The sequence below is a fragment of the Glycine soja genome, chromosome 4, assembly GCF_004193775.1.
Source record: "Glycine soja cultivar W05 chromosome 4, ASM419377v2, whole genome shotgun sequence".
In the NCBI taxonomy this organism is placed as follows: domain Eukaryota; kingdom Viridiplantae; phylum Streptophyta; class Magnoliopsida; order Fabales; family Fabaceae; genus Glycine; species Glycine soja.
In genome coordinates, this window is record NC_041005.1 from 8,767,850 (window position 1) to 8,783,724 (window position 15,875).

Below are 15,875 nucleotides of genomic sequence, written 5' to 3' on the forward strand. Positions count from 1 at the left end.
TTCTAATATTTTGAAAATGAAAACAGTTTTCCGAAAATGAAAACAGGAAATCAAAACAGAAAATGAAAATGCAAACCAAATACACCCTTATATTTTTTCCTAAAAAAATAACATACTAATTTAATATTCTTTGAATGTGTCAAGCATACTAATTTAAAATTACATATAAATTTTAATTAACAACTAAATTTAACCGTCAAATATTCTAAGAAAATAAATCATGAATATGTTAAGAATTACTCTTTTAAACTAATTTAATTCCTTATATATGCAAGTAAATCCACTTGTTTAAGTTAGTACCCATAACCCCAGTAACCCCAATTAAAATTGACTTCTTTCTTTACTTAGCCTTGGGGCTAAACGTGCCGACCCACATCCTAAAAAGAAACAGAAAAACAAATTTGAAAAACTGAAATTGTAACCCATTTTTTAAACCTTTTTCGATCTTACACGTAAATTGGACAGGATGCATAGATTGTCTAGCAATTCAAGGATCACCAACTGAGCAATAAACTCGATACCATCAGATGTAAATCTAATGACACATAAGCAGAGGATCCTAACACACTAAAAATACCCTTAACCATAACATGCCAATCACAATGGACGAAAGGCTTTTTTTGGTGGACGACACCGATAGTTTTCTTTTTGGAACGTAGGGTGGTGGACAGTTACCGTTCAAAATAAATAAATATGTAAAAAATTTCCTTTGTTTCCTCGTGGCAGACAAAGACACAATACATTGATACAATGCAATTATTTTTTCCTGTTCCGTCCGATTTTCTCTGCAGGCAGTTTGGCAGCTCTAACTTGCAGGTGGTCTGGATTTTTGGTATGCTAGTTGACAGATCACTACAAGAGCTAGGATATTTTCTAATTGAAAATCAAATACTAATATATTGAAAGGTATTGGAATTTATTTAAGTTGATTTAATTATCTTTATAGATGTTTTCTCATATTCATTCAATAAATTTGAAGAGATTGATCTGCTCACTACATACTTGAGGAACGACTATGGTGATGATTTACCAACCATATCACATTATAATAGTTAATAAATGGAGGCTATGGCAAAGTAACAGTACGGAATTTTTGAAGTAAAACATATATCGTAGTATTTGTTGGGATTTACGATTATTTGTAGTAGATCTGTAGATGATGAGAGTTTATGCATGGATTTGGTCCATTTATTAACTTAAAGCCAAAGATCGAGTGTAAACGTAAATTTAGAGACACGTACTCTTCGAAGTTCGAATGATCAGCTCAAAGTTCTCTTACTTCTTCAGCTAGATTTTGTTTAATTTATAGATATTGTGATCTGTACTTTTACTTCCTAATTACTATGTAATATGTATAACACTTTGAATTTGTTAGTTTCAGAATATATACTAGACTAGATTTGAGTGGATGTTAATAAGTGCTAAAAAAGAACTCATGGTTCTTTTTTGTATTCAAAATTAGGTTTTAACAGAGCACATACTCATATTTTTCTAATAACCCATGATTCATATTTCACAATCCAATTTTTATGTTTTCTACTTTTAACAACACACAGTTTATTTGGCACATAGTTATTTTCAACTCTTTATTTGACAACACATTTTTTTTAAACAATAAAACTGAAACTCACAATAGTACTACAACAACATACTTCACTTTACATTTGGATGTGTGTTGTTATTAATGTCCTTGAAACAAAAATCAGGCAAGATTCCTCCCCCAAATTAGGGGCAAATTTGTCTTAACCCATAAGTGCTCTCCTACAACCTAAGGATAGGATAGTTATTTGATATTAGTTCCATTCGGCTCGGGATTTAATGACAATTTATTCACATTAGGCTCAATAAGCTTATTGAGTCTAATGTGAATAAATTGTCATTAACGAATGACAGGGTAACTATTTGCCTAAGTGACTGAAAAAATTTAATGCAAACAAGGCCTTGATCATTTCCACATTCTATATGTACTCAATCAGTCTAAGAATCATGCAAAACCAAGAAGTTAAAGACAGTTGTTCTCTCACAATTAAAGGTTCGCACAACTGACTGGACATTTATGAAGTACTTAGCTTACCATACCATGATTTCCGTTCAGACATGCTAACCTATTCACTCCTATGCTTTCAATTCATACTTCATCACTCACAATGACGCCTGCTCACATAAGAATCATAATTTTCACAATCATCTTATCAGTACACACTATATCTCATTCATCGATTCATTCAGAACAAGTTGCAACCAATCATTAATTACCTAAATCTCTATCATGCATTATTATTAAATGATGGAATTTAAACTACTAGAATTAACTGCTAAAATTAAACTGCTGAAAATAAAGAAAAAGAAAGAAAAGAAAAAAAAAAGAAAAATCCTAATCAAAATGGGTCTCAATCCTGTGTGGGCCATGGATCCTAAGCTCTATGAGCATCAGTGATATCCACAACATAATCATCATTAGCTCCGACATCTATGACATCCTCATCAGCATTGCCAGAGGTGTCATCCCCCTAACAGAAGGAAGTTGAACTCTTGGCCAAGCAACCTGGGCTAGGAATGTCTCTGGTGCCATCACCGGTTGCTGGAGGGAGAGATGGTGGAGGCTTTGCATCAATATTGGTCATTGTGGAGGCTCTGTAGCATGAGGAAGAGTTGCTTCGGCTGAGTAGAAGAGGAAGAAGGCTTGCCGTCTGTAGAAGAAGTGGCTGGAGGAGGGATCACTGGAGGTGGCACTAGTGGAACGTCTGGAGTGGTTTGGGCCTTGACTTGCCTTGGCCCAGGGAAGACATTGGAAGGGTTTGCTGGATTCATGATTGTTTTGGCTTCATCTTTTTCTAGAAGCACATTCTTCAGGTGTCGCCTTGCAAGGTCAGCTTCTTGCTCAATTGCCTCCACCTTGAAGCAAGTCTTGGGATACTTTAATGCCTCAAACATGTTGAAGGTGACTTTCTGGTCCTCCACACTCATCTCCAAGTTGGCATTCCCCATGTCCACAACACACTTTTTAGTCAACATGAATGACCAACCTAGAATCAAGGGAATCTTAGCATCTTCTTCAATGTCCATGATTACAAAGTCCATAGGAAAGGTGAAGTGGTGGACTTTGACCAGGACGTCTTCAACTACCCCGAACGGTCTTGTGATGGAACAATATGCTAGCTGGAGTGTCATCCTCGTAGAAGCCATCTTTAGATTTTTTATTCTTCGGCACATGGATAGGGACATCAAGTTGATGCTTGCTCCTAAGTCAATGAAAGCTTTACCCACTGGTACATCCCCAATAGAGTATGAAATGGTTACATTTCCTGGATCTTTGAATTTTTGTGGCAAAATCCTCTGGATCACAATACTACAATTTCCTTCCACCACGATGCTCTCATCGTTGATATATTTCCCTTTCTTTGTAAGGAGGTCCTTCAAAAATTTGGTATACAAAGGCATATGTTGTAAGGCCTCTCTAAAGGGAATGGTGATCTCCAGCTTATCGAAGATGTCAAGAAAACGAGCAAAATATAACTCCTTGTCTTTCTTGGATGACACCAAGGGATATGGAACTTTCTTCGCTCGGACTGATGATATCTCCTTTTTAGCCTCCCGAGCTAAATAACTCTTGGTCTTAATGATTAAGACCTTATCACTACTCTCCTTATTCTCATTTTTTTTCTTTTTCAACATCTTTTCTCTTTTTCTCCTTTCATTCCTCATCACTCACATCCTCCAATTCTCCTTCAATTCTCTTTTCCTTCTCAGCACTTTCCCTCCTAGTGAAAATTACCTTGCACTCCTCCTTGGGATTCTTCTCCGTGTTGGCCATAAAACTACCCTTGGATGTTTCAGCTAATTGCTTAGCTAATTGGCTCACTTGTACCTCTAGATTCCTGATGGCAGACTCGGTGCTCTTGTGATTTGACAAAGAAACCTGCATAAATTGATTCAAGGTGTCTTCTAGCTTGGTGGTTCTCTCATACAAATCAAGTTCTTTATTGAGAGACTTATTAGATGGTACTCCTTGATTTTTGTTGAAGTTATTCACGGGGTGGGATCTCCAACCTTGGCCTTGATTTTGAGGGAAATTTCCCCCTGATTATATCCTGGAGGTTCTCCTTGATAGAATCCTTAATGGTTCAAACTGGCCATGCAGTTGACTTCTTTGAATGTATCATCTTGTGCCATGCACATGCCAGACTCATGGGTCCATCATAGATGTTGCCTCCCCCAATGTGCATGACTGGAGATGGAGAAGGATGCACTGCATGTAGCTGTTAAGGGAGCTTACTCAGAGTTGTTGTGAGGGTCTCTAAATCTTGGCTAAGAGCTTGTTTTGAGCTAACATAGCATCTTGAGAAGTGATCTTGAGAAGACTCTTCTTTGTGGATGCATAGGATCAATCATGGATGTTTCACTTAGTGATTCATCAGGGAATTGATGGAAGGATGAGATTTCCACCTTTCCCTCAACGGTCTTGGACTATGGAAAGTACTTCTTCAGGAATTTCGCCACCACCTCTTCACATGTCCATAAGCTATTCCTCTTGAATGAGTGAAGCCATCTCTTTGCTTCACCGACCAAGGAGAAAAAGAATAAGTTAAGGTGGATGGCATCTTTTGGAACTCCTGTGATCTTTACCATGTTGCAGGTCTCAATGTATGTGGACGAGTGTGCATACGGATCTTCATTCAGTAGGCCATGGAATAGATTCCCTTGGATCAGTTGGATGAGGGAATTGAATGTGGGTATGTAATGTTGGCCGCTTGAACTTCTGGTCTAACTATGCTGGTGAAGTAATGAGGGGCAGCAGTACTAGAGTAATCCTCTAGTGTTATTCTTTGTGGACGGTCTTCTGTCATGATGCGTTCCTCAAAGTTAGGATGTGGAATGATTCAGATGATGAAGGTCCTTTCTCTCCTTGATTAGTCTGCACCCTTTGTTGTTCTGTCCTTCTTCTTGCAATGTTGTTCCTTCTGCAGGTTGCTTTAATTTCTAGATCCAAAGGAACAAGATTGTTTTCTTGTATACACAAAAGAATAACTACCGTGCATGTTATCACAAAATAAAAATTTAAAACTAAAATTAAATTATTTTTTAGAAAAAATAAATCAAAATTAAAAATAAAAAGTTAAAAGATAAGAATTTAAATAAAGAATTAAAGAATAAAGAAAGATTGCTTCAAATTGGGATATGTAACAACCAAGTACGAAGGACAAAGTCCCCGGCAACGGCGCCAAAAACTTGTTAACTCGTTGACAAGTGTACCAGTTTGTCATAAGTAGTAAAGTTAAAACGGAAGTTCGAGTGTCGAATCTACAGAGACTTCGTTTATACTTTAGTTGATGTATAACCAATTTGTAAGCAATAGTTAAATAATTGCAATAGAAAGAAGAAAGAAAGAATTGGAAAATAAAAGGAAAGAAAAATAAACAAGATTAATGATGGCGGTGGCTGGCAACAAAGGACAAAACGGAACATTCAAACCTAGAACTCATGAGGAAGTTTGTAAGAGGATGAGAGATAAGATTCCTGAAATTACTATAAATGTCAGGTAAGTTGTTAACAATATGAAAAGGTGGTCAATAAAGCTTAATGATGTTGTTGACATGATGAATACCAGTGGGTTTGGATGGGATGACACAAGAAAGTGTGTCATTAGTGACAATAGTCAAGTCTTATATGAGTATTTGGAGGTATTTAAGATGAACTTTGTAGAATGTATTCATTTCTTATCAATATTTTTATTCATTTGGTAAGCTTTTGTTTTTGTTTTCCTTGCAGAAACATCCTAAAGTTGGCAACCATGTTAATAAAAGAGTTTGAGAAGTTACAAGGTATTTTTGGTAAAGATCGTGCAAATGGTCGTGGGGCCGAGCGTTGTGAAGATGCAATGGAAAATCAAATTGGTGAGAACCAAGTTAGTGATGATGATGAGTGGCTACACCAACATGATAATTCACCTTCTTTTATTGGAAATACTTTTGTTGGACCACCTTCTAAATGACCACGCCTTGCTCAATTAGCCACTAGATTTATTGAAAGTTTCAATAGTAAATGGATATGGTAACAAATGATTTTGCAAAAGTTGTAGCCAAACTTTCAGATCCTTCAAAGTCGAATCCTTCAAAAAGAGACTTGGTTGAAGAGGTTAAGAAATTAGGATTAACTAAAGAAGAGGAAATTAACTTAGTTATAAAGTTTGCTCATAACCAACAATATGAAAAGTTCTTTTGGGAGTTTGAAGGCTCCCAAAGAATGTCTTTTGTGAGGAAGGTTATGAGGATATGACAATGGATGAAATTTTGATGGTTTGAACATCAATGATATTTAGATGGATTACTTGACAAGATACATTCATAATTTATGTGTTAATTAGGAGTTTATTTTGAATGTTATCAACAATAGACTTGTTTTTGGTTTATGAGTTTATCAAGTTTATATTTTGGACATTATCAATAATATACTCTTGTTTATGGTTTATGAGTTTATCAAGCTTGAATCAAGAAAGCTTGCTCTTCACTTCAATATTTAATAATTAAGAAAGCTTGAATTTACATATTACCAAAAATCATCTTAATAAGATTTTATATTTTTAATAAAATTGTATGATTATGAAATATTTGTAGTTATAACATATGATAAATTATTATTAGTTTACTTAAGCATTTTGTTAATTTATTTTGAATTGTTTTTTAATTTATAATATGATACTTATATGATATAGTAAAAAAATATCAACATAATTAATAAATTGTAAATTTTTTTTATAACAATATGTCTAAAATAATAATAAATTATAAATATTAATAAAACATGATAATAAATTTTATGTTAAATAATAAAGTAATTTTAAAATTTTCAAAATTTTCAAAATTTCATTCTGTATCTTTTCCTAGTGCAAATCAAACATTACACGGTACAAAGAATATTATAGTAAAATTTATATTATTTTGTCCGGTACATAAATATATCAAACAAGATACAACACAAAATTACTTATATTGTGCATCGACCACCAAACAACATACAATACAAAAAGTTGTCATGCGACTCAACCACTTGTCCAGTATCGTTCTGTTTGTCCTGTCTTTTTAGCAAATCAAACGCAATCTTATTTATATATCAAATTTTATTTTATTAATTCAATATATACTATGGAAGTGCTTTGCTCTACTTTGAATTGTATGATGTTTTTTCCTATGGAATTACTTGCATTTAATCCCAAATTTCTAGCATTGACCGGAAATGATAAGAATGAAGGATATATATGTTTGTAGCAAATAGGGGTGAAGACAATGATAAGAACGAAGAACAAACAAGCTAAGAGTGCATCAAGCTCATTCACCTTTGGAATTGGAAGCATCAACAAAACCAATATTGGAATATTAAAGATCACAAAGAGGGTGGAAAACAACAAGGATGAAAGGTTTGAGAAGAAGGTGCAGTAAGAAAATCCCAAGAATCTAATTGACATAGGTAACTTTAGGCAAATGTGCACAAAAGTTGCACGGTGCAATAACACTAGGCAAACACATGAAATCTACAAGTCCTTTAATGGCAAGCCCACCATTGTATTCTATCGCAAGGGTAAGAAGCGTGAAATCTAGGAGGTTTCATCCAGGGTGGCTCTCTCAAAGAAATGTAAGGTACTTGATGATATTAAAGGTCCTTGAAAATGTGCAAAATCTCACTATTATATACAATCACTATGATGTTGTTGTGTGTAGGATCCTTACTTAATGTATGCATTCAAGAATGAAAAATAAGTTAATTGCATCTGATGGGTAATCAACGAAAGCAAAAAGCTACATTTATTTCAAATTGAAGTTAAACTTTTGGGATGTTCAGCTTAACATGTGTTCATGCCATCACACTTGATAAATACAAGGGTCTTTGCCACAATTTTCCATCACATACCTTCCAACTTGTAGGGGTTGACAAAGATGTGGGAATTCCTTTGGTACAAGTTTCATCCACCATGTTTTATGTTAAGAAATATAACAAGTTTACTTTGATGTGGCTATTACTTTTTTTATCCCTGTAGATATTAATGCTTTTTAAATGATGTTGTGTAAATAACATCGATGAACATAGGGTTAGTGATTTGAGAGGACAAAAGCGGTGAAGCACGATAATGTTTGGCGAATAAAATGTATGAGTCGGTGTTGGGGGTTCGATTGTAGGCTTTATTACAGCATTGTGCTTTCGATTTGGAATATGGTATTGTCGTTCGAAGAGGCAATCGCGTTGAACTGTTGGTTTTTTCTCTCCCTAAATTTGGTATCATGATTCACATTATAATCCCTAGTAAGTGTCATGCGTCTGAAGCGAATTTGTTTGTTGGAGATTCAAAAGTTATTGGTATCAAATGGTAAGTCATTAAATGATTTTGAAACCATGTCAATTCCTCAACATTCCGAGTTCAATGAATTTGGAAATATTCTTCTTTTTAATGAACTCAATTATGATGTTGGTGAGATGGATGAGTTATTTAACCAACATGTTGTAATGCTTAACGAAGATAAAAAAATGTGTATGATCAGATTATTGAAGCATGTTTGGGTGGCTCTGGTGGATTTTTCTTTGTTTATGGTCATGGCGGTACTGATAAGATGTTTCTATGGAAAACCTTATCGTATAAGTTCCATTCATAAAGGAAGGTTGTTTTAAATGTTTTTTCAAGTGGTATCGCTTCGTTGTTGCTTCCTGGTGGTAAAACAGCTCATTCTCAATTTGCTCAATTTGCAATTCCATTGAACTTGAGTGAGGATTCATGTTGTAGTATTAAACAGGGAAGTTTAAAGGCAGAACTATTGCAACATACATCATTGATTATATAGTGTTTTTGAAGCTCTTGATAGAACGTTGAAAGATTTGATGTGTTTTACAATAAAAAATAGCAATGAAAAACCGTTTGGTGGCAAATTTATAGTGCTTGGTGGTGATTTTAGACAAATTTTTTCCGTTGTTCCAAATGCTAGTAGAGCTGAAATTGTAAGAGCCACAATCAATTCTTCTACGTTATGGCAATACTGCAAGGTTTTGAGGTTGACAAAGAATATGTAATTGCAATTGGGAAGTAGCTCAATGCTTAATAGTGACACCATTCAATTTGCAAAATGGATTTTGGATCTTGGCGATGGTAAGTTAGGTAGCTACATTGAAGTATTTAATATAATATATTTTCAGCGTATACATGTACGACTAAAATATGATTAAACTTTGAAATGTTTTACATTACCCAGACAACGTCGGCTATGGATACCAGTTGTCAACAAAAGGTATTTTTTACTTTTCTCCCTCAAAATATCACTAAAGCACCGCATTATTGTTGTCCAGTAATTGACAACCTGCGAAGCGAAGCAAAACACATGGGAAATATTCTGAATGAAGAAGAGCATGAGCATCCTCTGATAAAGTCAACACTGCCACCACAACCACACGGATCCAACAATCACTCTCTCTTCCAACGATCATGTTCCGAATCCAAGAAGCTATGGCACATCGCTGCCCCCTCCATCTTCACCCGCCTCGCCATGTTCTCCATCACCGTCGTCACCCAGTCCTTAGCCGGCCACCTCGGCGATCTCGACCTCGCCGCCATTTCCATCGCCTGCACCGTCCTCATCTCCATCACCTTCGGTTTCTTGGTAACACTTTCCACTTACCACTTTTCATTCACTATTTCCCACTTTTCATTCACCGCATTATTGTTGTTAGTCGTTAGTTAGTTAATTTTTGTTAACGAACTTATTCCTTTTTTAGTTGGGTATGGCGAGTGCGCTTGAGACACTATGCGGGCAGGCGTACGGCGCCGGACAACAGCGCATATTGGGCGTTTATTTGCAACGCTCGTGGGTTGTTCTGTTCCTGTCTTCCATTCTGTTGTTGCCGGTGTTCATTTTTGCGACGCCGGTGTTGAAGCTAATAGGGCAGCCCGTCGCGGTGGCGGAGCAGGCGGGGCTGGTGGCGGTTTGGTTGATCCCATTGCACCTGAGCTTCCCGTTCCAGTTCACTTTGCAGCGGTTCCTGCAGTGCCAGTTGAAGACCGGCATCATTGCTTGGGTTTCAGGGGTGGCTCTTGCGGTTCACGTGTTAGTGAGTTGGGTTTTTGTTTATAGGATGAGAATTGGGATTGTTGGCACTGCTCTTTCCATTGGTTTCTCGTGGTGGCTCTCTGTTTTGGGAATGCTCGGGTATACACTCTTTGGTGGTTGCCCTCGCTCGTGGACTGGTTTTTCTGTTGAAGCTTTTGTTGGCCTTTGGGAATTCTTCAAACTTTCTTTGGCTTCTGGGGTCATGCTTGCGTTAGTCTTCTTTCTATCTTGCACTGTAGTATTGTTTGGATAAACTTGTCCACGAGTACTAGGAAAAGAAAAGATAAAATGAAATGAATTATTTTTTTTGTTCAAGTTAAAATTAACTTGTGCAGTTCAACTCTTATAGAAGCTCTCTTATTTAACTTTCAAAAACTAAGCTGAATGCCTTTTATTTTCTTATCTAAATGTTCATTAAGAAAAATGTGTAAAATGGATCTTGCTAAGGAGTTGGGACTTTTAATTTGATATTATGTGTAATTAAGGTTTGCATTAAAGGATTATGCAGATTATGGAGGTAAATCCGCAATTTTATTTTGAGAACAATACAAACACCTAGAGAACTATGTATAAGATTTGTCCCTTACTTAGTTCTTAACTTTGAGATTGATGCGATTCTTAGTGTGTTAATGTGGCATTGCAGGTTAGAGAATTTCTATTACAGACTGTTGCTTATAGTTTCTGGATATATGCATAACACTGAGATTGCAATTGATGCTCTTTCCGTTTGGTAAATTTGTGCTGTGTTGGTTTTTTTCTTTCTAATTTAGTTGTATCTTGGTTTATTGGGTTTTTGCTGAATTAAAGTCTTACCTGGCATGGCAGTGTGACTATTTATGGTTGGGAGTCCATGATACCACTAGCATTTTTGGGCGCAACCGGGTATGTCACTGGTTGTAAGTCTCTCTTTCTTTCTCTCCCACTATGTGGTATTATAGATTTGTTGTTTAACTATTGACAAGTTGTTTAGCTTGGGGGTGTGGTGAGGTTGAGAATTCTGTGGTGTACTACTCAAATGGAGTCAATGTTCAGAACTGCTGTGAATCACAAGAAAATGCAGTTGGAGATAATTGTATGTATCTGTGGTGGTGTGAGGGAACAAGGAGCGAGTTTTGTGGTAGTTGAATCATTGGACACAGTTTATATTTTGTCTACTCTGCTATTTCTCTCTACTTAGTTGCTGACATGCTTTTGTCAAATGATGGTGATAGTTGTTACAAACTAATGAGGCGATTCATGAGATATTGATTTATCATTTAATTTGGTGTGAATTTTCCAGAGTGGCATTGTTTTCCTTCCCCTAAATTTTATGCAAGACCTATCATATTTAATGATTAATTCTGCTTGCTGTAAACCTGTGATTAAGTCTCCAAAAAGTAAGAATTACTCCAAAACATTCAGTCAGTTTGTCAACTCGAGTATATAATTTGCAGTAGTCTTGCAACAACACTTGCATTAGTTGTTCCCTTGGAGTTTATCGTTATATCAACATACACCTTTTATTGAAAAACTGAATCATTTCCATGTTTGAGAAGTTACATAGGTCACTTGATTTAGCCTCTAGAAAAGTAAGGAACCTGATACTGAAGGTCGAGAACCACAGATTGACAGAAATCTACCTTCTTTCCTATTAGTTCATATGGAACTTCTAAAAATCTACTGATTTTATTGGAGACATTGGTCAAGGTCAAGGGAAACTGTAAAACTATGTGCTGTTATTCTCTGATGCAACATCAGCCAGTCTTGGACCTCTTGGTAGTGCTTGTATTACAAGGCCTGTAGATACATGTAGATGTAGCTTCATAACAGCCAAACTGTGTCTGAAAGTCTGCAAATAATCTCAAACATATTTCTTTATAGTAAAAAACTAATCTGTTTGATGTAAAGAACTGTGTCTCAGTACAAAACCAACTAATTTTTCCTCCCTTATAATCATCTAACTTCCTTCAACTCAGGGTGCGTGTAGCAAATGAGCTTGGTGCAGGCAATGCAAAAGGTGCAAGATTTGCAACTGTGGTTTCTGTGGTAACTACTTTATTTGTGGGATTTATATTTTGGTTGGTAATTGTGTCCTTCAACAAGAATCTTGCCTTGATCTTTACATCGAGCTCTTCCGTTATCCAAATGGTCAATGAGCTGGCAATGTTGTTAGCTTTTACTGTTCTTCTTAATTGCATTCAACCAGTTCTTTCAGGTGAGTATCTAATAATACACTTTAGAAGCACTCAACTCAAATTTCAATTTCTGAGGTTGTCCTTAGTGCTGGTATCTGTTGGTCTTCAGGGGTGGCAGTTGGGTCTGGTCGTCAAGCAGTAGTGGCTTATATAAACATTGGCAGTTACTACTTGATTGGAATACCTCTTGGGGTTCTCCTCGGCTGGTTGCTTCCTTCGGGTATTGTAAGTGTACCTATCCTATAATGATGCAGACACAACTTAAATATTCCAATCCACTCTTACATAAGTTACAATTAAAGGTATGTTTGGATAAACTTTTACACAAACACTTATAGAAAAAGAAAATAAGATGGTAAAATGAATTTAGCCTTTCCCATAAGCTAACACTAACTTATGCATCATAGTTTTTTAAGTTAAATGAAGGACTTCTATAAAAGTTAAGTATGATAAGTTGATTTTAGTTTATGGGAGAAGCTTAATTTATTTTATCTTATTTTTTTCTCCTATAAGTATCTGTAGAAAAGTTTACCTAAAGAAAGCCTAATTTTACGTGATCATATGCCAATTATGGACCAGCTAATGTAAATTAGGCTAACCTTGCCATGTAAATGTGAACTGTTCAGAGTGCTCAATTGTGAAGGCAATACTTTATGCAGTGATGGTTTATTTATTTTACATGCAGGGTATGTGGACTGGAATGATGAGTGGAACAGTGGTTCAAACATTGATCTTGGCTATTATTACGATGAGATATGATTGGGAAAAAGAGGTATGCTTTACAAAGCGTAGCGTTTTGGCACGGAATGGAACGGTTTTGGTTTCATTTTCATCCAATAAAATTAAATTATATAATGCACTCGGTTTAGTTCTTTTCTTTACTTAAAAAATAAACTGTCTATTACCTGTCCATTAAATAGCTAATTTGAAGTCAAATAGATTGTTTTCGTTTCTCTGATAAGTGATTGCAGAAACTTGTAACAGCCATCTGGTTACTTCGTTCGTAGGTACAGAAAGCCCAAATTCTTGTTGAAGAGGAAGCAACATTCAACGACCAATAACAACGGTGAAATTTGTATTTAATGATTAAGGTAATTTTATTCTTTGCTGCCTAAAAAAGACCACATCAATCACAGAATTGTGGTGCTTTACCATTAAATTTTTTGATCCGTCGAAGCATGTATTTTTAACGGCTAAAACAGGATGTATATTTCACTAAGCAACTTACTACTCTTAAAGTTTGTTTTTTTTTTTTTTTTTTGGTGAATACTCTTAAAGTTAGTTTTCTAACACAGGAAGCAACGGGAGCTTGTAAAAGACGCAGTTGCTCAAATAAAACTCCGCGTCTACTATACTGGTGTGTTTCGGAATGGGTTTGAAAGAGGAACTTATAGATAATGTGGAAAAAGATATGATGAATTCATAAGCTTGTGAAGTATGTGAAATTGGATGAGTCGTCTTCAATCACTGATAATAGTGAAGTTGACGCTGAACAGAGGGACAATCTATGTATAGAGTGATGATGATGAGGGGAAAAGATTAGGATGCCTTTTCTCATGTTTTTATGTCGTGTTTTTTGCTTGGAACTGGATTCTCTTCATTTATTGCTATAGAGACCAGTAGAAGAGATACGCACATAGGTTTTGTGAAATGTGTTTATCTCTCTCCTACTAGACCATGCCATAATGGAGAGGAAGTTAACTCTCTTTGGTCGAATGTGTTTCAACACACATTTTGGGAAGAGATAAAAGGAGTAATAGGTTGGGTCTCACAGATAAAGTATTTAGCTTATCCTAATGAGATGAATTGAGTTATGTACTCCAATCCGCATAATTCAATTTACACAATCCACTAATCCAATTGGTTAAATGACAGGTTTGGTTGGACGGACCAGTCCCCTTCAATTAAGTTAAATTTTTATTAAGCAGGTTTGGAACTTAGATTTGCTAGTCTTGTAACATTTTTTTTTATTATATTTAATAATAAAATTTAGAAAATTAAGACAAATAGAATAATTAAAAATTATGTGATATTTTTCTTTTTTATTTATGTTTCATTAAAAAAAATTAGGAAAAAATTAAGACAATTGAAATGATTAAAATTTTTATAATTTTTCAAAATTATATTTGATTATAAAGTTTGGGAAAAATTTAAGACAAGTTAAATAATTAAAAATTTATCATATTTTCATTTTCTAATTATATTTATAACATTTTTATTACATACTTTTTTTTCTTAAAAAAAATGGTTCTGCCCCTCCTACTCAGTACTAAACACACCATCTGCCTAATGAGAGACTGAGAGGATTAGAGACTATCTATTACATCATCGTTTTCACGCAGTTTGTATTGTGTTAGGTCAGAAAAAAAATTTACACCTTTTAACACTTTCATGTTAGGTCAGAAAGGATTTTAGTAAAATGACAATAAATTTTGGCAAAGCATACCTGACATATATAGTGACAATATTGAGTATCTTTTCAGAAAATTATTTGAAGGGTGCTGCCTGCTGAGCTACATCTGACTTACATCTGAATCGTCATCTTCATATGTTAACTTTGATCCATGTCAATGTTTTCGGCTTTGTGTTGCATTTTCGTTTAAGCTTGCACGTACTTCCTTTAAAGTTTAAACAACACACAAATAAAAATAAAATTAAATATCATTATTGTACATATGTGCGATCATATTTGCACTAATTCATTCGATCTTATCTGAACTTTATAGTTATACATGATTGAGCGAAAATAATACTGTGATGGATGATCTCGTGAAATATAAAACAAAATGTATTGGAGTGTATTTAATAAGTTATTTTAATTAATCTATAATTTTATTTTACTACTAAAACATATGAGAGGAAAATAAATTTATTCCAGTAAATTATAGTATTTTCTTGACTTTACTTGAAATGATATTTAAACTTATATCTTATTATTGTTTTCTTTTATTTCTATTGTTAGTTTGAAAAAATATTTTTATTATTTTATTTAATACAACTATTACAATATTTACTGTAATGAAATTTATTACTAAATATTGTAATAATTATATAATTAATAATCTTGTTATTTTATATTTTAATGAAAATATTAATTTTAAAAATTATCAAACTTTAAAATAACTAAAAAAATCAAAATTATAATTACTTAGAAGTACTTATTATTTTTGAAATAAAAATTTATATAAATACATCTTTCATAGTTCTTAGTTAGTTGAGTCACTTATTTTATCAAATATCTTTAATTAATAAATTAATTTATCGACTCTCAACAAACTAATAATTTTTAAACTTTCAACTAGTTAATATCTAATTATAATTATAAAATCAATAAAAATTGTAAAATTTATGATCAAAATGATATAATCTACTCATATATTTAAATTATTAATTTGAAGAGTGCGACTTTGACTCTTCTACCTTTTCAATTAGACATTGATACTATTATATTTGCACTTCACGCGCCAATATGCAATGAGGCTAAAAAATCTTTCTCGATCATATCAAATTATTCTCCGTTGTTTTATATACTTAGGGAGCGATTATTTTACTGAATTTTTGGAATCTTAGGTATTTCAATAAAAATATGTTTAGTTAATTATTAGGAAAAAAAAAT

The 15,875-nt window shown here is 34.3% G+C and overlaps 1 protein-coding gene across 1 annotated transcript; it reads left to right on the plus strand.

Annotated features, from left to right (window-relative positions):
* Positions 1-9,246: 9,246 nt before the first annotated feature.
* On the plus strand, positions 9,247-14,173 carry LOC114409246 (protein DETOXIFICATION 27-like). The gene is made up of 9 exons (XM_028372637.1): positions 9,247-9,638; positions 9,754-10,295; positions 10,729-10,815; positions 10,911-10,967; positions 12,041-12,279; positions 12,369-12,484; positions 12,945-13,031; positions 13,267-13,350; positions 13,555-14,173. The coding sequence occupies exons 1-8, from the start codon at positions 9,360-9,362 to the stop codon at positions 13,318-13,320; spliced, it is 1,461 nt and encodes a 486-aa protein (XP_028228438.1). The 5' UTR covers positions 9,247-9,359; the 3' UTR covers positions 13,321-13,350; positions 13,555-14,173.
* Positions 14,174-15,875: the final 1,702 nt, after the last annotated feature.